This window comes from Peromyscus maniculatus, chromosome 22 (genome assembly GCF_049852395.1).
Source record: "Peromyscus maniculatus bairdii isolate BWxNUB_F1_BW_parent chromosome 22, HU_Pman_BW_mat_3.1, whole genome shotgun sequence".
In the NCBI taxonomy this organism is placed as follows: domain Eukaryota; kingdom Metazoa; phylum Chordata; class Mammalia; order Rodentia; family Cricetidae; genus Peromyscus; species Peromyscus maniculatus.
Window position 1 is genome coordinate 55,796,287 of NC_134873.1, and position 23,297 is coordinate 55,819,583.

General features: G+C 39.8%; 2 protein-coding genes across 5 annotated transcripts in view; one reads left to right on the forward strand and one right to left on the reverse strand.

Moving 5' to 3' along the window:
• Positions 1–14,575, reverse strand: part of Pigf (phosphatidylinositol glycan anchor biosynthesis class F) — a 29,030-nt gene extending 14,455 nt beyond the window's left edge. The window contains exons 1-4 of one of the 4 annotated variants that reach the window (XM_076559090.1): positions 14,425–14,575; positions 12,709–12,957; positions 10,552–10,643; positions 9,084–9,200 (exon numbers count right to left, since the gene is read on the reverse strand). In XM_076559090.1, coding sequence (XP_076415205.1) covers positions 9,084–9,200; positions 10,552–10,643; positions 12,709–12,936 — 437 coding nt within the window. In that variant the 5' untranslated portion in view covers positions 12,937–12,957; positions 14,425–14,575. Of the gene's footprint in view, positions 1–9,083; positions 9,201–10,551; positions 10,644–12,708; positions 12,958–14,042; positions 14,386–14,424 lie in introns of those variants that run through there. The other 3 variants (XM_006986493.4, XM_042266890.2, XM_076559091.1) reach the window with 3 other exon arrangements.
• Positions 14,576–14,632: 57 nt separating this feature from the next.
• Positions 14,633–22,937, forward strand: Cript (CXXC repeat containing interactor of PDZ3 domain). The gene is made up of 5 exons (XM_006986491.4): positions 14,633–14,778; positions 17,253–17,318; positions 18,151–18,205; positions 21,423–21,526; positions 22,050–22,937. The coding sequence occupies exons 1-5, from the start codon at positions 14,763–14,765 to the stop codon at positions 22,112–22,114; spliced, it is 306 nt and encodes a 101-aa protein (XP_006986553.1). The 5' UTR covers positions 14,633–14,762; the 3' UTR covers positions 22,115–22,937.
• The last annotated feature ends 360 nt before the right edge of the window (positions 22,938–23,297 follow it).

The window sequence follows — 23,297 nt, forward strand, 5'->3', positions numbered from 1 at the left end:
ATGCTGGATGAGGCCAAGAGCAAGGCGGGAAACAGGCTGGAGAGGTGGGTTAGAGGGTTTGGGTTTTTTGTTTGTTTGTTTGTTTGTTTGTTTGTTTGTTTTAAGATTTATTTATTGCGTATACAGTGTTCTGTCTGCATGTATGTCTTCAAACCAGTAGAGGGCACCAGATCTCATTACAGATGGTTGTGAGCCACCATGTGCTGGGGTTTGAACTCAGGACCTCTAGTACCCAGTGCTCTTTACCTCTGAGCCATCTCTCCAGCCCGTGGGTTAGAGTTTTATACAACATCAAACCAGGTGTGGCAGCTCACACCTCTAGCTCCAGCACTAAGGAGGCTGAGACAGAAGGGATAGTTCAATGTTAGCTTGGACTACAGAGCAAGCTCTAGTCCGACCTGGGATATCCTAAAACAACAACTTCATTGAGTATAGCAAAAACAAACCAAACAAACAGAAAACCCCAGGAAATCCCTTTCCAGCCACATAACTTACTTATCGAGTTTATAATGCAATAGTTTTTAGGATAGTCGGTGTTACATAATCACCACCAGCCATACTTAGAATATTTTAATCACTATAAAAAGAAATTCTCCACCCATCAGCAACCACTCTCCATTTTGCCTTCCACATAGCCCTAAGCAACCGAGCTACTTTATGTCTATGGATTTGCCTATTCTAAGTATTTCACGTAAGTGAGCTCAAATGGCATGAATTCTTTTACTGATTTCTTTCACTTAGAATACTCTTTTCAAGGTTCATCTACAGTGTAGCATGTATCAATACTTCATTCAGGTCAGTGGATCATACTCCCTTGTATGATAACTGCAGATTTTATTTCTCCATCCAATAGTTCATGAGCATCTGGGTTGTTTCTGCCTTTTGGCTATTAAAAATAATGCTGTTAGGAACATTTGTGTGCAAATCTCTGTGTGGATACATGTTCTCATCTCTCTTGGGAATATACCTAGAAGGAAACAGCTGGGTCACCTGCTATTTGAGGAACTGACAGTTTCCCAAAGCAGCTAAAACATCTGATTTTTCCACAAGTCGTATGTGAAGGTTCCAATTTTTGTACACCTTCCTAATGATCTGTGGACTGCAATCATTCTGGGCAGCAGACCTATGGTTAAGATGACATTAAAGTCACGCCACAGACACCACTGAAGGATGTCAACCACAGGAACAAGGTGACCAGAGCCACTGGGGGAAAGACACAGACGCTCCACATTGTTTCATTATTCCAGCAATTTGTAACCAACTTCTGTTTATTAAAATAAAAAGTGCAAACATCTAAAAGGTTGTTTGGTGTAGCCATGAATGTTTGTGATCCTACATACAATAAACATAAAAAAATGGAGCCAAGACCTATAAAACTATAAAAATTCTGTAGTCTGAATTTGAAGAAAATGTATTTATCAAAAATATGTGATGTCTTTAAAGTCAAAGACTACAATTAGAATAAATCTCTTCCCCTATCTGATTTCTACACCCTATAGTGATGTTTCCAATTATACACACACACACACACACACACACACACACACACACACACACACACACATATTCATGTCTCGTATTTCAAGATTTCATTACTTTCTGCATTTTATTGTAGAAGACATAGCTCCTTTTATCCACAGCTCTCTGTATGAACACAGGCATGTCTCCCTCTGTCATCTCTTCAATACTAAACTCGCCTCCTTCAGTTGAATGGACAAGTGTTTTTATCATAACTCTGAAACACCAACCACAGAGCAAACCACAATCGCGTCTTTTCTCTTAGTAAATACACTTTTCAGTTTCCCTGGGCTGCTAAGAGAACTGTCTCTTCCCCTCCTTCCACCTGTTTATCTGCCTGTCACTAACTCTCCTTTAAATATTTAAAAAGGACACTCCCTCAACAGCTCTAAACACGTGCTTCCTCTTTCTCCTCCCCCCTCTTTGTGAGGTGCCTGGCTCACTCCAACCTGGCTGCTCTCGGCCTGCTGACAGCTGCTGTCCTCTGAGGATCCTGCACTGTCATCTTTGAAGTTCTTTGTCTCTGTTCTGCTGCTACGGGAATCTACTGCCTGGGTTCGGAGTCACATCTTGACCCATTCTCTCTCTCCTCCATCCCCCATCACTTTCCCTTCCCCTCTCAAAAATAGCTTTGAGGACATGCTTTAAATCTGAAAATTACTTTATTATGATTGCGACAAATACTTTTCCTCAGATTTTTGGAAGGCATCGTTCCCTTGGGTCCTGCTTCCCACCCAGAGGTTCAGTACCATTCTAGCCCTCCATTTCTACAAGTAATATGCTTTTCCCACTCTCTGGAAGAATTTCCAATCATCTCTTTATCCCTGGTTATCTTACATTTCACATACAAAAAAATCTTTGTCTTTTTGTTTGAATAAGAGTTGTTTTTTTCCCAACTTCATCTCGACTTCTGTTTTGTTTTTCTACAGTATTTCATTTTCCCAGAGCTTTACTGCTGAGTATTATTCCCTTTGCCTGTCCGTGTTTTACAGATATATTTAAAAAAAGAGAAAGTGGTTGTCTTCTGTTTGCTGTTGTCTTTGTTTTGACTGAGTCCCTTTGGTTTTTAGATTTCATTTGCATTGGATGGTGTAGGTCTAGCTTCCTGAAGGAGGGGAGAGCTGTAGGTGAGAGCAGACTCACTGGTGTGTAGAGGTTCTTTTAAGCTTTATCTCATGAAGATGCTGAACAAATCTCAACATTGGGGTTAGCTGAAAGGGTTGAGGCTTTGAGGGGTCCAATTCCATTTCTCCATTTCTCTTCTCCCATTGTTCCGCTTGTTTGTGTTACTTTCACAGTATCTTCTGCTCTGCACCCTAATTCATTCAATTTTTTTTTTTTTTTGGTTTAACGAGCCTCTTTCATGCAAAAACTGAACAATTCTTTCAATCAGGAGAACTACCATCTTTCAAGTCTCTTTGGTGCTACAGAAGCACACATTAGTCTTATGCTTGTTTCTCCCTTGTCTCTGTATCTATCATATGTTCTCCAATTGCTTCATGCTTCCCAACTCCTTCCTTATTCTCATTTCTTTTCATCAGCTCAAACCTTTCCTTCATGCTAAAACTTGATCTTCTAACTTGCCTTATGCTTCTTGATATTTCTTTCATTTTGTTTTGTTTTGTTTTGTTGAGACAGGGTCTTCCTACATAGCCCTGGATGTCCTGGAACTCCCTCTGTAGACCAGGCTGGCCTCGAACTCAAGAGATCTGCATCTGCCTCTGCCTCCCGAGTGCTGGGATTAAAGATGTGCACCACCTAGCCACTTCTTGCTATTTCTGAAATATGTATTGTACAGGTGGTTTAGGTTCTGAGTTTAGGGCACTGAGTCTGCAATCTGGTCTACAGATTATTAAGTGTAATGAATACACTTAATAACATCTTTCTGTGGTAGACTGTGTGAAATTTGCTTGGTTCGGGGTCCAGAGGTCTTTTCTCCGATCACATTATTCATCTGCCTGTGCATGGCTCTCCCTCCCCCATGCCCCACCACCCTCACTGCTGTGTGCCACTTCTACTGCCCCTGCTCACACGTGCCATGGGCAAGCTGGCCAGGCTACCCCTCTGCTCAGATACAGAACAAATGAATTCTCTCCGGTGCTGTCTTCTCAGCTCAACTGGCTCCAATTGTTCCTGTCGTCAATCTGCATTTTGAACGCTGGATGTTATTCTCTACCTGTGTTTAGTTGTTGTTGTTTCTTTTTTCTTTCTTTCTTTCTTTTAATCTTAAGGCAGAGGGAAAGAATGGCAAAGTACAAGGTAGATGCTATCTCTGTGATTCAATAGTAATACTCTGCTGAAAATATAGTAAATGGTGGCTCCATGATTCAAACTTTAAAAAATCCTGGCCAGGGTTTATACCCCCTTCAGAAACCAGATGAAGCTATTATGGTACCGTCTGTGTCCTTGGCAGTCTCAGGAGAAAGCAGTTCGGAGATTCATAAAAAGCAAGGAGCTCTGACAATGAGACAGGGAACAGCTGTTGTGTTGGTGAGAAACTCTATGTAGCTGTACACAAATTCTTCACATTAGGACCCTAGTTTGACAGTGTCAATCAGCTGCCATTGATCCCCAAGTTCTACTCCAGCATCTAGTTCACAGAAACCCTTGCCTAAGTTTTGTTGAAACAAATATGTACATCACATTTTTACAACTGTTCAAAGAAACACTTTCTCAAGTTTGATGAAACAAAGATATATATCATCTTATCATCTTACTTACAACTGTGAAAATGTGATAACTTTCAATAGTAAATTAATCACAGAACAATTTTAATGATATGATGCTCAGACTAATTCAGTCACAGTGACCTATTCTCCTTCTCAGTACTTAGGCTAGGAAGGCACAGGAAAAGGAAGCTACTGTCTTTTCCATCCTAGAACAAGAACAAAGACTGCAGAATCCCTCAGAATCACAGCCATGTCCTATCTGCATCCAGAAGCACCAACATCTATATTACACCATCACTATATTCCTCCATGGTCAAAACAATATAGGCTGAGGTTTCATTTCACTTAAAGATATGATAACTGAGGGTACTATGCAAAAAGTGGTATACTTTACATATACACACAGACAAAAATGTTCATGATATCAATGGAATAAAGTAAATTATAAGGCAATGACTTGAGTTAACTGCTTTTGTATCAAAATTGCACATTACATGAAGAAACAAAGTTAGAGGACATAAAATATGTACTTATTGTAATAAAGACATGTATTTATTATGTAATATGTAATTATTGCCCCTTTAGTAGTGTTATTAGTTCCCTAACTTTCTGTTTCATATTTGAATTTTTAACTTGACCTTTATTTAAAATTTAATATGCTTTTACAAAATCTATATATTTTACTACTTAGACTAAAAAACATACACACATGCATTCTTCTGAAACAAAGAAATGAGAAAAAAATTGAAACCAGCAAATCTACTAACTTCATGCAGGATCAATATTGGCTTATTTTCATTTCATAGGTTTCCATAATAAACTTGTCTAAAGTGTATTATTACCGCTAGTACTGTCATAATTATATAATATTTGCATATAGCCAATACGGCCAAGAACAGACTAAATGGTCTATTATCATACTATGAATAAAATTTTAAGGTAATTAAAGAAATGTTACAGATCACTCTTTGTGACAATAAGGCCCATGTACCTGCCCATATTACTTGACTTCACTGAACTTCATTATGTTAAAATCTACTGAAATCTGCCACTCTGAGTGGCTCCTGTATGCCAATGTACCAGTCACTGAATGCAATGAACAGTAAGCATGCAGGCTTAGACAGGGTCTCATCAGAACAGGTTTAAGGATTTGATCTAAGGAAGGGGCGGGGGTACAACTCCTCCTGGTGGCTAAAAATATTTTACATAGTTTTCAGTATAAACTTTCCCCACTGAATGGATATTAAAACCTTTGCTAAGTTTGTGTGACTACATTCAGACTAAGTTACCTACTTTTATATGAGTATATCTTACACTCTTAATGTCCATGGTAGTTTTCTCAAGATAAAATTTGTATCAATATAAAGATAACATATGAGAATTCATGGAGCTAAGCAGCTTGCCTGAGATGACCACCATGTAGGGAAGGGCATAAATCCGCCCTCTGACCTTGAACTACGAGCATCTTCTTATTTCTGGACTCAAGTTCCAGCTCCATTGTTTACTGACTATGGAACTTGAGCAAGGCACTCATCCTGCCAGACTTCCGGGACTTCATAAAGAACATGGTAAACTGTCTCGGAGGACTAACACAAAGTTTATGAACATGCTTTAAAGTTATTAAAATCTGTTTTCTGGTTGATTTTATTATTATTTCATGCCATATCCCATATAACAGTAGATAGAATGGTTTGTATTACAAACTGATTCTTTTTAGTCACAGTCCTCTAGCAGCTTACCAATGACCTATTCATCAACTAATTGAATGTTGGAAATCTTGGAAAGGTAGCTTTTATACTCTAGTGATATTTAGGTGGCATCTGAGAAACCTAGTAGCTTCCTATTACAGACCCAACTTTCAATAACCAAGAAATCAACTCAATATCTAACTCACTGTTCTCATTCTGAATAGGGCTCAAATTTCACAAGCTAGCTAAAAAGTTTCAATGAAAAGTCTCTCTAGCTCATCTACTAGCTTCTCAGATGCTTTCTCAGAGATAACACTCCTTCATCAATTCTGCATTCTTCAGAGATCCACAGGTCTACCTCTACTACCATTCCAGCTTCGGACATAACTGCTGTATCCCGTACACAAGCTCTAACCTTGCTGGATTTTCTGCTTGACCTAAGTAGTGCTGGGGATATGGTTCAGTTGACAGACTGCCTACCTCCCACACACGAGCCCAGGGTTTAATCCTAATACCACGATAGAAAGAAATCAAGTATCAGTGCATGTTACAACATGAATGAACCTTGAAAACAATAATGCTAAGGAAGAGAAATAGTTACAAAAGATTAGAAATTGAACTCCTTTTATATGAAATGCCCAGTACAGGCAGCCCTACTGAGACAGTAACCAAACTCATGGCTGCTTAGAGACATCAACAGGGTAGCAATAAGGACGAGAAATATACTTATTTTTGAAGTGATGAAAATACCCTAAAATTGAGTCTGGTAATGGGTATGTATATCTGTGACTGTACTGAAGGCCATATCATACATTTTCAGCAGGTGACATTTATGGTATGTGAATCATATTTTGATATTGTTTCAAAAGTTTTTCTCCCATGAGCTGGCACGATGGCTCAGCAGGTGTGTGGGCTAGTTTTTTGTCAACTTGACACAAGTTTACGTCATATCAAGAGAGAACGTCTCCATCAGAGTGGCCTGTAAGCAAGCATCTAGGGCCTTTTCTTGATTGATAATTGATTAGCGAGGCCTAGCCACTGTGGGTGGTGCCATCCTGGGCAAGAAGGTGTACAAGAGAGCCAAGGGAGCAAGCCAGGAAGAGAAAGCCAGTAAGCAGCATTCTTCTGTGGCTCTGCTTTAGTTCCGACCTTGAGTTCTTGCTCTGACTTCCCTCAACGATAAACTATGATTGGAACATGGAAGCTAAATCAACCCTCTCCTCCCCAAGCTGCTTTTGGTCACGGGGTTTTCTTGCAGCCAAAGAAACCTAACTAACACAGCAGGTAAAGACAGTTGCTGCCAAGCCTGTCAACCAGAATTCAATCTCTGGGGCCCATGTAGTGAAGGAAAGAGTCAACCTCCAAAAGCTGTTCTCTGACCTCCACACATGCCTGATGGCACAACAGCACCCACACATATATGCACACACGTGCATACACACACAAATAAATAAATTCATAAAATACATGTAACTATACCTCCCAACTATATCAGTTTACTTAATGTATCATGAGCCATATTCATCCACATTTGGACTTAATTCTTAGCCAGATTTCCAATAACCATCTTTCACTATTTCACAGTAACTGACAAGAAACAAATTGCAAGTCTTTTCCTGGGAAAAGAGTATTATTTGATGTAATATTTATGTGGTTTTGAACCATTTCAGTGTGAAACTGTGCTACCATTTTTAATAAGTTCCTAGCTTCTTTTTGTTGTTGTTATTAATGAAGTCTCCAAGCATTATGTCTCTAACGCCAGCCTTTCCCACACTGCTTATTTTGCAAAGTACAGTGAGTTTTAGAACACACAGGGCAAGTGACAGAAGAACTATCTATAAAACCAGATGACAATGTGTCCTCTCAATATACAACCAGACACAAAATTTAAAGCTGGCTAAATCATTAATCTAAATAAACCATTAAAGTTTCAGCCAGTTTCCATATTTAAAATTTTCAAACTAAAATAAGCTAATTCCATTGGAGGTACTATGGTAACAATGTGTGTGTGTGTGGGGGGAGATATTCAGTTGTTATGCTTTTGTTCCTAGAAACTTTATGAGTAGACTGTTGGGGGCGGGGGTGGGGGTGTGTGTGAAATAAAACACAGCATGACAAAATATAAAATAACCAATATTCATTCCCAAAGAAAAATGTAACTTACGGGGACAGGGCACCCAGAGCCCGTCCTCCGCTCTCCTTGAGCCGTGGCTTTCCAAAGTACACAGACGACCCAAGCTCACTTGAGTCTCTACGCCCTCTCCAGCCCCTGCAGGAGTCTTTCCGGCTGTTGGTTTTATCAAATGCTCTATTTCTGATCCAATCACCACAGAGCGGTCTCCTTATCGGCCAGGCTTGCCACGCCCCACTCCTACAGCACTGACTGTGGGATTTGTACACTTCAGTCACAGGTCTGCTCGTCTCATTCTTAGCCCTTGAACACACGGCTCCTCCCTCCGTGTGATCTGAACATTCTGGAATCCCCAAAGAGCTAGTACAATGTGGAACACAGAGTCAATGCTCAAGAAGTTTGGCTGCCGGGTTATAAATCGGTCCGAACCGTGAGAACGAACTCACCGATTTTCTTAGTTAAAAATTAACAATTTTCAGTATGTATTATCTCAATGGCTTTAAGGAAGCTAAAACTTTAACTTAGCTATGCTGGAAATATATGAATGGTAGCTACAGAAAGGAAATCCGGCAAAGCCTGCATATAAAAAGACTAAACAAAGCCGGGCGTTGGTGGCGCACGCCTTTAATCCCAGCACTCGGGAGGCAGAGTCAGGCGGATCTCTGTGAGTTCGAGGCCAGCCTGGACTACCAAGTGAGTCCCAGGAAAGGCGCAAAGCTACACAGAGAAACCCTGTCTCGAAAAACCAAAAAAAAAAAAAAAGACTAAACAAGAGATAGCTAGACAAAGTATTGCTAGATTATGAACGTCATTTCTACACTATGAAATGCACAGAAGCAATTATACCTGTGGTACTGTCTCTCGCTAATGGGAAGGCAGGGGCTGTAGCTCTGTCTGGAATCCTCTCAAACCGTCTACCTCCAGCCTCTAATCTCCAAGAGCACTGGCCCCTTTTGATATCCGGGAGAGCTAGACAATGCCTCAAAACACTCACAGGATGAGTACATCAACATGAATAGAAAATACTTTAGTTCTTTAAAATTACTAATGCCACTAAAATACAAATTTTAAACTTACCCATTTCTACTGAAAACTCTTAGCCATGCTTTGAGGTTTGGTCCTAACAAACATAAGCAAGGTACTGTAGTAAAAGTAGACAAAATAACTGCAAATAAAAATGTTTCCAACACCAACCTGGGATAAAAAAGAAAAAGAAAAACTGTTAGCTTTTCAGAAGTATTCATAAGCATATATCATCTTTGTGAGTGCATTCACTATTCAATTATCTTCTTATACTTTACTCTGAAAAACTCCCGAGACCCACTAAATAAGACTAAATTATTCTACTAGCTTTAAAAACATCCTAGAAAATTACATGGTTTTAATCATAAATTTTAAAAATGTTAAAAATCTGAAGATCCATACTGAGGCCTTCTTGCAAAACAAAACAAACAAAAAGTTCAGTTTTAGATAATTAGCTTTCTTCCTCAACCATCTTCAAAACTCTTAAAGTTGAACTGCTTTTTTTTTAACCACATGAAGAGACTAAGCTAAAGATCATCAAGTTTCACCTCAAGAGTTTATGACTGAGGTCTAACAAATTTCATTCTGATAAAACCTTGAGCTATGGAACACATGGTCTATTCACTGATTCTCTTGAGATGGATTAGACAAAAACATTTTCCATGACTTTTCTGCCCTGCCTAAAATAGAACAATCTGTTAGTTTATTGCACGTATACAACTGTGTGTGTATGTATCTGCAACTGCAGTTTTATGTGTGCATGTGTATGTATAATCACTCATTTAACTAAGATCATTTAATCATTGCTAAAATAAAATGTCTCATTTAACAAATATTTGTGACTTTAGTTTCCACTAATTTGAAATTCATCCAGTTTTAAAGGTTGTTAAATTTTAATATAAACATTGATATTTGATAAAGGAATCTATGCCCCTTAAGAAAATAAATCCAGCTACTCTAGAATCATATTTGAGTCACTGAAATAGTATATATAACCAACTTACACATATCACAATAGTAAGTTGCCTGCATATATCAAGGCATGTCCAGCTTGTGGCCCTCATCCAAGGACAGCTATGAATGCATCCCAAATGATAAACTTACTTACAACATTGTCATATTTTGGCAATGTGATCAAAAGGTTCTTAAACACAACTTTGTAGATGACCACATCGTGTTGTACTGTCAAAAGGTTAGACACCTAGAGGTTTTCCACAGCCATACATTTATTACTATTATATTTATATATATAATATATTAACAGTGTTTATGATGTATAGTTGGGTATCAGAAAGCTAAATAACAGAAATATGTGAAGAATTAAGTTGTCTCAATGGGTTTTTTTTGGGGGGTCCTCAATATTTTTAACATAACAGTACTAAAAACAGGACAATAATAGTGTTTTCTACCTTGATCATTAATCAAACCCACTGTGGTTCCACTATAGTTGATAAGAGCTAGCCTATCATTTAGTAAGTTAATATATGGAAGCATAAAGTTAAAGTAAAGATTCAGAACTCACTCTATTAGTGGTGCTCCATACAGAACAAAAATGATATGAAGGAACACACAAGACATAAGAAAGTACATGCAGCATTTCAAAACTCTGGTCACCTAAAAGAGAAACAAATAAACTGAAGACTCAAGAAGATACTGAAGAAGGCATAAATTCTGCCATTTTACACCTAAATAGAACTTGTTCCCAATATGTCTGGGACAGCTGAACCTTCTTTGTTGGGTAACTTCAAATCAGATCACATGTCTTATCACACACACAACCCTCAAAACAGACTGCAAAAAACTTACAAGTCAGGGCCAACAAGATGGTTCAGCAGGTGAAGACACTTGCCTCCACACCTGACGACCCGAGTTCAATCACTGGAACCCACACAATGAAAGCAGAGAACTACTCTCTGACCTCACTATGAAAGCTGTGCTGCATGCACACATGCACACACACACTAAATAAATACATTTGTAATTTAAAAGACAAATATCACACAAATATACTCTACCATATACCAGCATACGAGCCAAAATGGATTTCTGTTTATGTGGTATGATTACAATATTACTAATACTTAAGAAATACTGACAATAGAGTGTTGGGATACAAAAACCACAGTGACCTTATTATATATAGACACATGAATTATGTACAGAAAATAATGACCACTATACTTTTCTTTCATTTTTAAACAAAACTGGGGAAATTACATCAAAAAAGCAAAATACTAAATAATTTCCAAAATCATATTCATATTGCTGTATAAACAATATTAAAAGAAAAAAAAAAAAAAGACCTGAACATCTACAAACAGGTCCATGCCTGGAAGACACTTGATCTGGCAGTCAAAAAGATATAATAGTAAAACACATATTAATGTTTTAAACTTTAAATCAGTTAAGGTGTTTAAAACAGTTTAATAGGGTATTATATATAATACTGAATGTTCAGTGAAGATTTTAATTTAACATAATTGTCAAGTGCCATAAACAGTGACTATTCCTGAAAAACTTTTGATTCCAATATCTGAAATCTTAACTGTTTAGTCAAGGAAGGTCACATGTGAAATAACAGTTCCAGAGACTTAATTTGCAATTTCTGGACAACTCACTCATTCAAGGAGTGAAAATATATAGGTTGGGCTTCGACCCCTAGCTGAGGGAGCTACTGACAGTTGATGGCTGCTAAGGCAAAGAAAGTCAGTTTTCTTCAGGAGTGTGGTCCCTGGTAGGTTGAGCACGCTCCAGTGGATGGCCCACATCCATGCAGATATGGGACTCTAGAGGTTATAACAATAACAACAACAAAAGGGATATGAAGTTGGACAGGGATTAGGAATAGAGTAGGGGATGAACATGATCAAAACACATTGTATGCATGTATGAAGTTATCAAAGAATAAAAATATATATTTTTAAAATATACATGGGTGAGGGATTAACTCGATCAACAAGCAACAAGAAACTGAGTTGATTCCTAAAACTCACAGTAAAATGCTAAGTAGGGGGCATGCTTGTCATCCCAGCACTGGGGAGAGATGGACGTCTGGGGCTCATTGGCCAGCCAGTCTAGCCTAATTGGTGAGCTCCAGGACAATGAATGACCCTGTCCACGGCAGGTGGACAGTGTTTCTGAAGATGAGACTTTAAGTCGGCCTCCAGCATTTGCACAGTGTAACCACCCACCCCTGCCCACATAAAACAGTACAAAAATAAACGAAAACAAACTGCAGTGTCTTATAAGTTATCTTCAGTGATGAATAAAACAATGATTTAAGGGCTCATAATATTTATACTGTGATGCACTGAAGAAGCCATAATTCCACAGTTAATGAACAACAAAGATCTATCAAACATTGTAGGTGACAGGCTACTGCTTTTGGGGGGTGAAGGAGGGGCTTGGTTACCTTTATGTGCTGTAAATAACTCAATAAGGATTTAACAATACTTCATTCTTTGTTTTGTTCTTTCGGGACAAGGTTTCTCTATGTAGCCTTTGGCTATCCTGGAACTAGCTCTGTAGATCAGGATGGCCTCGAACTCATAGAGATCCGTTTGCCTTTGCTTCCTGAGTGCTGGGATTAAAAGCATGAGCCAACCACCACCCGTCACAATGCTTCATTCTTACACTATTACTTCCATCTAAAAACTGATTATTAATGAGTCAACCTTACCTTATGTGATAATGAACTTCTTCTAGAAGGTACATTTGGTTTCACTACTAAATATAACAGGAGATTGACACCAGTCACAAGAGCAGAGCAAGTGCACAACCAAGTCAAGTGAGTTTCCAGTATTGAGAAGTTATCCAGGAAAAAGGATGGAATAAAAAAGCTCAGGAAAATTGAAAATACGCACAAAAGATTGGTATACAGAAGTCTCTTGATGTCAGTATCTTTCATGGTGTTTTCTTGGGTAGCTCTCTAGTAGAAAACAAATTAAGAAAAACATGTAATAATGATTTTTCCCATGTCCCAAACACTTCAATACTCTATGAGTAAACCGTGTACTAATAATTTTCTATGGGCAATATATTTGTCTCAAAGTGCAGAAGATGTGTAGATAGATTCGATATCTTGTTACTTTAGATTTTTCTAATATGATACAAACATCTTTTAGAGCCTTAAAAATTTCAGTAGAATTTTAAATATTCAGGACTGATCTCTGCAAAGGGGGCATGTATTAGAGACAATTAAGCAATTTATTTTACTTTTTTTGGGGGGGCCAAAATCAGGAAGATGAAATCACTCTAGTTTCCAAATGCCAACCAAGTATACACTTGGATATGCAATATAATTAGATGGTCATTATGTTACCCTAAGGACTCCCAAATCTCTTGGAAAAACACAATAACAGTCACAGACTCTAAATTCTAGTCTAAAGCAGAGTGGGGGGAGAAACAAACGTTTACGGTCTCTAAAGGCGTATATTTGACCTAACTAGCAGTTTATCTGTTGTTATATTGGCTAAAATTACGAAAGAACTTAAAGTAATACGTGTTATATTGTGGTTTAAAAAAAAAAAAAAAAAGTCTAGCCCAAACAGAAACATCCATACAGCAGGGAAGAGGAACTGGCCTGAAGGTGAAAGTGCAAGTTTGGGCATTGTTCTATCAGCCCTCATCAAATTCACACATTCGTTTTCAAAGGCAAATATGGTACTGATTAAGCAAACTGGATGAACAAGTTAGCAGACACGGCCAAGGTTACACACACTAAAGCCATTGCCAGCATAGCCTCTTCAACATGAAGATACCCTTCAGGGGTCCGGAGAAGAGCGAACAGTAAGGAAAGACTTGGGGAAAGTTTCTCAGATTCTTCCCTCCAGGGCCGGGGTCAGGCGGGTAGGGGGTGGGGAATCAGGAATCCATCCTCTTAGTAGAGAGCGTTTCTGGGCCACCTGCAAATCCTGGATCTAACCTAGCGAGCGGTACCCAAACGCCAAGGCTCGTTGGATGGAGCCCTTCCTCAGACACTGGCGGGCCCTGAGGTCCCCCAGCACTCCAGACCTGTGAAGCCACCAACCCGAGTCGCGATCCGACGTGAGCCGGGTCCGAAAGGCGCGGATGCTTCCGAGCCCTCCTAAGCAGCCTCTGCCCAGGTGCAGCTCAGCCCCACCCAGGGTGGCTCGAGATTCTGCCCGAACCTCGGGCGGCGGGAGTGTGGGCAACGGAGGGGCGTCATCAGAGAGCGAGGTGGAGCTGCCCCCCGTCCCCCTCCCCGGGTGACAGAGGGTCGGTCCCGCGGACGGATGCCGGGATCTCCGAGGGTCCATGCTGCGGGACATCCTCTGGTCCGCAGGAAGCGTGGCGCTCTGCAGGCCACCGCGGCAGCCGGCAGAGGAGCCTGCGCCCGCCCCGGGCCAGCGTGAGGGGCATGCCGCCGGCTTACCTAACTCTCCCGCCCGCCGACGGGAAGGGGACACCGCCGCCTCCCACCCTCCTCAGGTGCGGCCGGCTGCCATGGCCCTGGCGCAGGCGCAGACCCAGGAGGTGGGGACTCCCACGCCCCCAGCCAATCGTTGAGGAGGAGGGGCGGGCCCATGAGAGAAGCCCCGCCTATCGGCGCTCGCTCGTCCCTCCCGCGGCTTTCCAGGTGCGGGATAGGCCGAGAGAGCGGAAGCGAGCAGACGTAACCGGAAGGGGCGGCCTCCTCCTCCGGCTGGGTTGTTGATGTTGTCTGGCGGCCGCTCCTCGTTTGGAGGTTGAGGGGGGACAGTCGGTGGGAGGATGGTGTGCGAGAAGTGTAAGTTAAGGGGCTGCGTCTGTGGGAGGAGGAGGCGGGAGGAGCCTGGCGGGATTCTGGTGGGATCGCGGCTTTTTCTCCTCCGGGTCTGTGGGTGTCAGCTTTGCCTTCCTGCTGTGCCCCGCCGTCATCCTTGCCCGTCCCAGGGACTCCTGGGCTTTGGGTTCAGAACGGTCTCAGTTCTGCACCTCTGTGTGCTTGTTTCTCCTGCCCTTCTTCCTGGATCGCTTCAGTTACAACTTTTTTTTTTTTCTTCTTTTGGTTTTCCGAGACAGGGTTTCTCTGTGTAGCTTTGCGCCTTTCCTGGAACTCGCTCTGTAGCCCAGGCTGGCCTCGAACTCACAGAGATCCGCCTGCCTCTGCCTCCTGAGTGCTGGGATTAAAGGCGAGCGCCACCACCGCCCGGCTCAGTTACAACTTCTTGACTGGCTCCCAGAGTCATTTAAAATGGATCTTCAAAATCTTCCCGGTAACATCGAGAGTTGCTACCCGTGTAGCAAGTATAAATTCCAGGCTCTCGGTTCGTTTCTAAGATTACAAACAACGAATCCTTTCTAGTACTGTTCATATATGTTCCGTGTAGTATTTGAATCTTGACTTTTTGGCCGTTCCTTACAAACCACATGCAACATTTAATACAGGTTAAGTTTGACTGGATGTTTTGTCCCGTCCCGTCCATTCTTTTCATTGATACCCACAGCATTGGGTAAGGGGAAGGAGAAAGTCTCATCATCGCCAAAGATATCTGTGTAGTCACCCCTGGCTTTTAGCAAGCTCTTTTCAACCCTTTTAGTTACTATTCAATAATTCTAATGAAACCCTTGAGATTTCTTTTGAAAATATTTTATTTTTTACTGCAAAAACTGTTGCTTTGTTTAAAAACAACTTTCCTATCTCGACATCTTTTCCTCGGGCCAGACACAAGATTTCAACTCTTTGTGTCCCAATTATTATCTACTATACACGATCCATTTTGTTTATATCCCCTCAGTACATAAAACTCTAGACACAGACACCACTACAGTTCTGTCTTTCCCTGTGTCCTAAATCGTTTCAAAAAGTTGTCTGTCTCCAGATTTTTAGAGTTACTTCTTATAACTGTAGACATACAAACTGACTTTCCATACTACTAAAGAACTTTGAAACTTTCACCAGTAGGTCTTCCATTTACTCAGTTCCAAGGAGGTTTCTTTGGTATTGTTTTGTTTTATTTTATTGTTCTTGGTTTTTGTTTGTTTGTTTGTTTCTCTGGCTCCATTAAATCTTTGGAAAATGTTTGGCCTCAGCCAGCACGTCCATGCCATTGAGTATCAAATTCACTTCTCCAGCCTGACTTTTTCCCTACTTAAACAGTAAGGTAACTGTGGCTATTTTGGATGTCTGAGACCCTCTACAGATAAGGCCCTGGCTTATCCTTCCAACTTCGTTTTCACCAGCATTTACCCTTTTCATACTTGAGTTAGCCAGAGTATGTATAGCCTGAATTTCCCATGCCTTTCCTCAGGATGCGCCCTTTATCTATGTAGTTTGACTTTATTTTCTTCATATTTGCGTTGCCAGATTTTTTGTTTGTTTGTTTGGTTTTTTTTTTGTTTTGTTTTTGTTTTTTTTTTTCCGAGACAGGGTTTCTCTGTGTAGCTTTGCGCCTTTCCTGGGACTCACTTGGTAGCCCAGGCTGGCCTTGAACTCACAGAGATCCGCCTGGCTCTGCCTCACAGTGCTGGGATTAAAGGCATGTGCCACCACCACAGCCCGGCTCATTGCCAGATGTTTAAACTGTCTCAATTAGCTCATATATATATATATATATATATATATATATATATATATATATATTATGAAAAAATTATTATATTTTATTTTCCAGCTTATATTTTTACTGAAGGGCTCTTCACTTTTTTTTAAAGTCTCTGATCACTTTGAAAATCTGATGAACCCTATAGACTCTTAACAAGGAAAAAAATAGAATACACATATTTGGTTTGTGTACCGTTCTGTCCAGTTCATTTATTTCCTATGATCTACCTACAAGCTCTTAAGAAACTAATGAACTTGGGTATAAGCCCTCTGAAATCTAGATTCATGGTTTTATTTCCATCGGTACCTTGCACAGGGTTTTGTACGTACTAGGTGATTATGAAATGTTGAAGGATGAGTAAGTTTGTCAAATTGTTTAAATTATAAATTTTTTTTAATTGTTTAAAGTATAAACAGTGAAAGCATCTTATTATCGGATAAATCTTCAGACTCAGTTATCCATTGTCCACAGTTACTATCTTAAGTCTTCATTCACTGGTCCCACCCCAGCATTAGTAGGTTCCTACTGTAATCTGACTTGATAACATTGTCAACCTCAGGCATGATAGAGTATATTTATTATTTTAAAGTTAGAAAAGAAATGGGCTCATTATTTTATTTCCACATAGTATGTTTATTAGACGATAATTCTTCCTTTTGCTGTCTTGCTTTAACAGGTGAAAAGAAACTCGGCAGAGTTATCACTCCAGATACATGGAAGGATGGCGCACGGAATACCACAGGTATTGTTTCTTACTAGGAAACAGGAGCTGGATCGGATACTTGTAGGCCTTGCTTTAGTGTTTCACTGTTAGCAAAATGAAATAGGAAGTAAGTGCTCATTTATTTTCTCATCTGTTTAACACTAGAGTTCTGGATTCTCCTACAATTGATTTTCTATCTCCTTTTTCATCATCTGAGTTACGTGTACGGGCTCCTGATATAGTTAAGAAGTAGTAAAATTATGAAATCATTTCAGTGTGTGTCTGTTTGATCCACCCTACTAAGGGCTGTGTTTAAATTCCCTTCCCACATCTGAGTTTTATGTTCTTGAACTATTTTCACCTACATATGGCAGGCCAGGCATGGTGATACACACCTTTAATGCCAGCACTTGGGAGACAGCAGCAGGCAGATATCTCAGTGAGTTTGAGGCCAGCCTGGTCTACAATTTGAGTTCCAAGACAGCCAGGACTACACAGAGAAACCCTGTCTCTGAAAAACAAACAAACAAAAAACATATACAGCAAAGAATATCTTCAAGGGTCGGGGGAACCTAGTGTTTTTCTGTATTCAGTCTATGCTATCAAAGTAGAAAGATGTTACATAGACAAAGAAAATGTAGGTCATTGCCAAAGCACTACTTTGAGACTTAGTAATAAATCAATTGTATTTTATACAAGTGTTTTTTAAGAACTGGGCTATTATATGAGGATTTTAAAAAATCACATAAAGGGTAATTTATTGGTCGAAGGTCAGAGAGTGAACTTTTGAATTACTTCATGAGCATTAAGCACATTGTATGTTACATGCACAGAAGTAAATTTTTATGTATGCACTTTTTTCAATATACAGAAAGTGGTGGGAGGAAGCTGAATGAAAACAAAGCTTTGACTTCAAAGAAAGCAAGGTAGGTGAGAACATCTTTAGAGTTCGTGAAGTTCACTTTTTAAATAGCAAGCCTGCTGGAGTGAACGTGCCTGATCCCGTGGTGGTCGAGTTAGGCAGGGGTGGTGTGCAAAGACAGCCTGTTTGCTATAAGCTGTTCCTCCACCCTGTGCCAGTGTAGGAAGAGAACAGTGCCACTTTCTAGTATTTTCAAGAAAACATGATTTCTGTTTTATTTCCTTGTTAGTCTGCCTACAGATCAAAGGTTCCAAGGAAATATAGGAAAGTCATGAACTTTGGAGTTGAACCTGAATTTGAATGGGACTGTCTCTCTCTGTAGTCACGTGACCTGAAACATATTACTGTGGTTTCTTACCCTTTCTGAACTGTACCTTTTCATTTGAGAATTAGGACAAAATGCCTCCCATCTTAAAAACCAGATTTTGATAGCATACTTCATTACATTCAGTTTCAGTTTTTACAGGGACCTTTCCTACGGCTATCCCATTTCCTAGCTTCCTTTTCCCACACTGAAGAGTTGTTAGCCAGAGTGATCATCTAGAAAGTCCTGAAATTCCTTTGCTTAAAGCCTTCCATTGGTTCCCTTTCCCTGTAGAATAGAATCTAAGTTCTCTTCCATGTTCTTACAAGGTCCTCCATGATAGGACATCTTTCTCTTCCGGCTTCCAGTATACCACACTCCTCCTCATCTGCCATGGAACATCCTCATTAGATTTGCCAATCCCACCGTCACCTAAAGCAGTTCCTCCTGACCCCTTGTACTTGATACTTGGCTGAGATGGGAGCTCCTCAGTGAGGAGTCCTTAGCCAGTAGTTATCTCCTCTCCCTACAGCTTTCAGCTGGGATTCTCTTTGTAATGCTCAATACTTATCTGAAAATCTTGTTTTATTGGATTGTCTTTGTTTTTTCTCTCTCTCCACTCTTATTTGAGTTTGACAAGGGCAGGGAATTTGTAATGTTTATCTTTGGTATTTAGAACAGTACTTGGATACAGTAAGTACTCAAGATGTTTGCTAAATGAATAAGTAGCCATTGTGTGACATCATCTCAGTGATTAAAAGAAATAATAATGTTTATCAAATGGCTGCTACATAGTAGGAGCTTATTTAAAAAAATTGATAAAAACAGCGTAATGGACTTAATGTTCAGCATAGCATCGTGTTGTTGATTGACTTGGTGTTTTCTAAGACCTTGATTTTTACAAGTTAGTTATATATACCTTCAATTCCTTTAGACTCATAAGTTATTCTTATTTCTGAAGTATAGCTATGACTGTTGAGAGCATTGCATTGGCGAGCTTATTTTAGAAAGTGTACTACTGCGTTACATTGAACTTCCAATGCCATTATTTATAAGAAGCAGGAACTCTGGGAGGCTGGAGAAATGGCTCAGTGCTCAAAAGCACTGCTCTCCAGAGGACCTGAGTTCAGTTTGGACATCAGAAGACCCACAGCCACCTGTAACTCCAATTCCAGGGGCTCAACGCCATCTCCTGCCTCAGCAGCACATTCACCAGCCACACACAAACATAATTTAAAAAAAAATAATAGAATCTTTAGAAAGAAAGAAAAGAAAAAGTCTACCAATTAATCATAAGAGTTCAGAGATTAAATTGTCACCTTAGAACAATGAAAGTATGGTTTGAGAAAAGGACCCCAAACATCCTTATTCTTGTGGGAGTAAAGTGATTGTCTGGGTTTAAGAAGGTCAACCTTTAAAAGTAGTCTGTTGCCTGGCTGTGATGGTAATCCCAGCATGTGGGAAGCTGAGCAGGAAGATAGTAAATTCCATGACAGCCTGGGTTATGTAACCAGATTCTATCTTAAAAGAATAAAGACAAGCAAAGGGTGTCTGTTGGTTTACTTGTCTGTTTAATATAGAAAATAATGGAGCTGGAGAGATGGCTCACTGCTTAAGAGCACTGACTGCTCTTCCAGAGGACCTAGGTTAATTCCTAGTACCTATATGGTGGCTCACCTTGGTCTGTAACTCCAGTAGGAGATCTGGTGTTCTTCTGGCTCCCACAGGCACAGCACACATGGTACACAGACATATATGCAGGCAAGATATCCATACACATAAAATAAATAAATCAAGGCAAAAAATGTCAAACAGGAAAGAAGCTCCTATGCTGTGCCCCAGACAGGATACCAGAACTATGATGCTACCTGGAGAAAGTGTAAATAGTTACTTTGGGGCTAGGCAACCAGTTTTAAATTAGAGCACTATTGCCACTTTTGGGAGAACTATTCTATAGTTATTTGTCCTATGGTTCCCATAGGATACCATGTTTATATAGTATAAACCCCTTTATACAAAGGGATTAGGCCAGTCAATTAAAAATGCTTGTTATGTAGTCATTAGGAGATGTACATAACATATTTTATCTTAAAACATAAACTGTGAATGTATTCATCTATCGCTGCGTATTGAAGTACAGCTTAATGAAAGTTCTCTATATTTTTCCTCTCATAAACCATCCACCAGCATATAGATTCTATACCTTAGTGGAACAAAAGCTAAGCCAGGTATGATGGTACACGCCTATGATCCCAGTGCTCAGGTGCTGGGGACAAAAGAATAGGAGTTCAGCGTCATCCAGCCTGGCTTTACCAAAAAAACAAAACAAGGGAAGGGACTGGAACTGGGAGACGACCTGAGTTCTCAGCATCTATTAATATGGCAGCTCAAAACCATCTGTGACCCAGTCTCTGAAGGACTGAAACCCTTCTGGCCTCCATAGCTACTGCACACATAGACAGGCATACACACACACACACACACACACACACACACACACACACACACCACACAAAATTTTTAATATTTTTGGTAAGTTGACTTACCCATAACCCAATTCAATAGTAGTTATAACAGTTTATATTTAGTCATCCTAAAGCAGTTACTTGCATTCTTTTGTAGAATCAGTCATTCCTTATACTCACATTTCATTAATTTTCATATTTATCACAAATAGAATGACACATAACAAGTGATATTAATGGGTCTGATATCTATGGCTCTTCATAAATTACAGCTTACATGAAGGGCAGAGTAATGCAGGCATATTACCCAGTAGTGAGCCGGCAGAGGGCTCTGTCAGTGGTGGAATTTGATGGGAGAATGACGATGCACACATTAATCAGGAGTGTAGCTTACAAGGGGTTAACAGTTTCTCTTGTAGTATGAATATTTTTTTCTTTTTTCAACTTTCTAGGTTTGATCCATATGGAAAGAATAAGTTCTCCACTTGCAGAATTTGTAAAAGTTCTGTACACCAGCCAGGTTCTCATTACTGTCAAGGCTGTGCCTACAAAAAAGGTACGTTTCTTTAACTTATTTTTTCTAGTCTCATCAGATCTACTTCATTTGCTGTTGCCTTGGATAACTCCATAAACTGTTAGTCAAATACTCTTTTTTCTAAGACAAAATAGAGTTTAAAATATATTTATAGTCAAAGGATGTTTTTTGTTTTCTTTATAATGAGTTGAAGTTCTTAAAGATTCTTAAAGCCAAAAGAGGGCATCATGTGCCTTCTTCCTCTGCACTCTCTACCTACTCCTTTTTGAGGTGGGGTCCCTCTCTGAACCTGGGGCTCCTGTTTTCTCAGTTGGTCTGGAGGGCAGCAAACCTCAGGGATTCTCTGTCTCCCTCAACTTGGATCTGGAGTTATGGGCATTTGTGAGGATATGTGAATATTGAACTCCAAACCTAGTTGACATGACTGCAGAGGAAGTGCCCTAACCATTGAGCCTCTCTCCACACCCGCTGAGTGCTTCTCAGCTTTAGATTGACATAAAGAAACCAAAAGTTGGTGGTACTCACATGTTTTCTTTCGTTTCAGGCATCTGTGCAATGTGTGGCAAAAAGGTCTTGGATACCAAAAACTACAAACAGACTTCTGTCTAGATGTTCTAGTGAACTCTGGCTTTCTATGGTTGTACTCTCTACTTTGACTTTTCAAGGTATAATGTGGATGGTCCGTCTTACGAAATAACCTGTTTCAAGATAAATGATTCCGTCTAAAGCAGGGATGTTGATCAATATCCCTTCATTTGCTCTCATGAAGCTCTGAACAGCAATGGTATAACCAGTTGTCTGCGTTAAGTGGTTATTTTCCTTGTGAGCATTTTACTGAATGAACTAGAATAAGTCACAGAATTAATGAAAAGGGTTTTCCTGAGTTCTGTATGCACTTTCTATTTAACATCTAATTCTTTTCTGATCCATGTATTTTATTTATAGATACTGCAAATGTGAAATTACTGATTCATTTCTCTGAATTTGACGTCCAGACTTAGAATTGCTCCCTTACTCACAAATGTCACAGTTCTTAGAATCAGCAGCCCCTTGGTTAAATGCATTTTCATTAGCTATAAATATTCAAGACCATTACCGCTGAATGGTTCCTTAGTAACCAGTGCTGCCACAAGTCCAACAAGCTGCGTTTCTTAGATTTCTGTTTGATGTTGAAGTGCCACTTCCTTCCCCTGTGAACAAGAGCCAGTGGAGTGCCCACTGGTCCAGATGAGTGCACTGTGTTTCAGAGATGCATTCTGTCAACATCATCTTAAACTCACATTGTCACGAATGCAGGGAGAACAGTGTTGTCCCTGTCATGAGAATGAATGTCTTCGGCTTGGGAATGTTCTTTGAAGCAGGAAACAAACATTTTCTTAACCTCTCTACCACCACCCCCCACCCAAGAAATCAATAAAACAAACATCTTGGCTCTTGTGTGTATCTTAATGATGTTACTGTAGACTTCTAGGAGACTGTTTTGAGGTTCCAGATGAAGGTTTTCTTCTATTGTTTCTTAGATTTGGGCCTTCTACCTTTAAAACCCTCAGCCTACCAGGAAACCAAAAGGACATTGTGTTTATATTGCTGTAATGTGGGAACCACTATAAATAATGAAAAAGTAGACATTGCTTATTGCTTTAAAAATACTGTGAAGAAAAAGTCGTCATTTAATCTACAAGATTTTTCAGTGTTTTTCTAGGATGCTTTGTTAGTTATGTTTATCAGGAAGATTACAGAATATTACAAATTTCAAATAATATGTATCAGGACAAAAAAAAAATCCTCTTGT

What these genes read in the sequence shown, in the direction of transcription:
- Cript (XM_006986491.4), top strand. An exon ending in TGGCGCACGGAATACCACAG is followed by an intron (nt 17,319 to 18,150) that starts GTATTGTTTCTT and finishes TTCAATATACAG; the next exon opens with AAAGTGGTGGGAGGAAGCTG. An exon ending in TTGACTTCAAAGAAAGCAAG is followed by an intron (nt 18,206 to 21,422) that starts GTAGGTGAGAAC and finishes TCAACTTTCTAG; the next exon opens with GTTTGATCCATATGGAAAGA.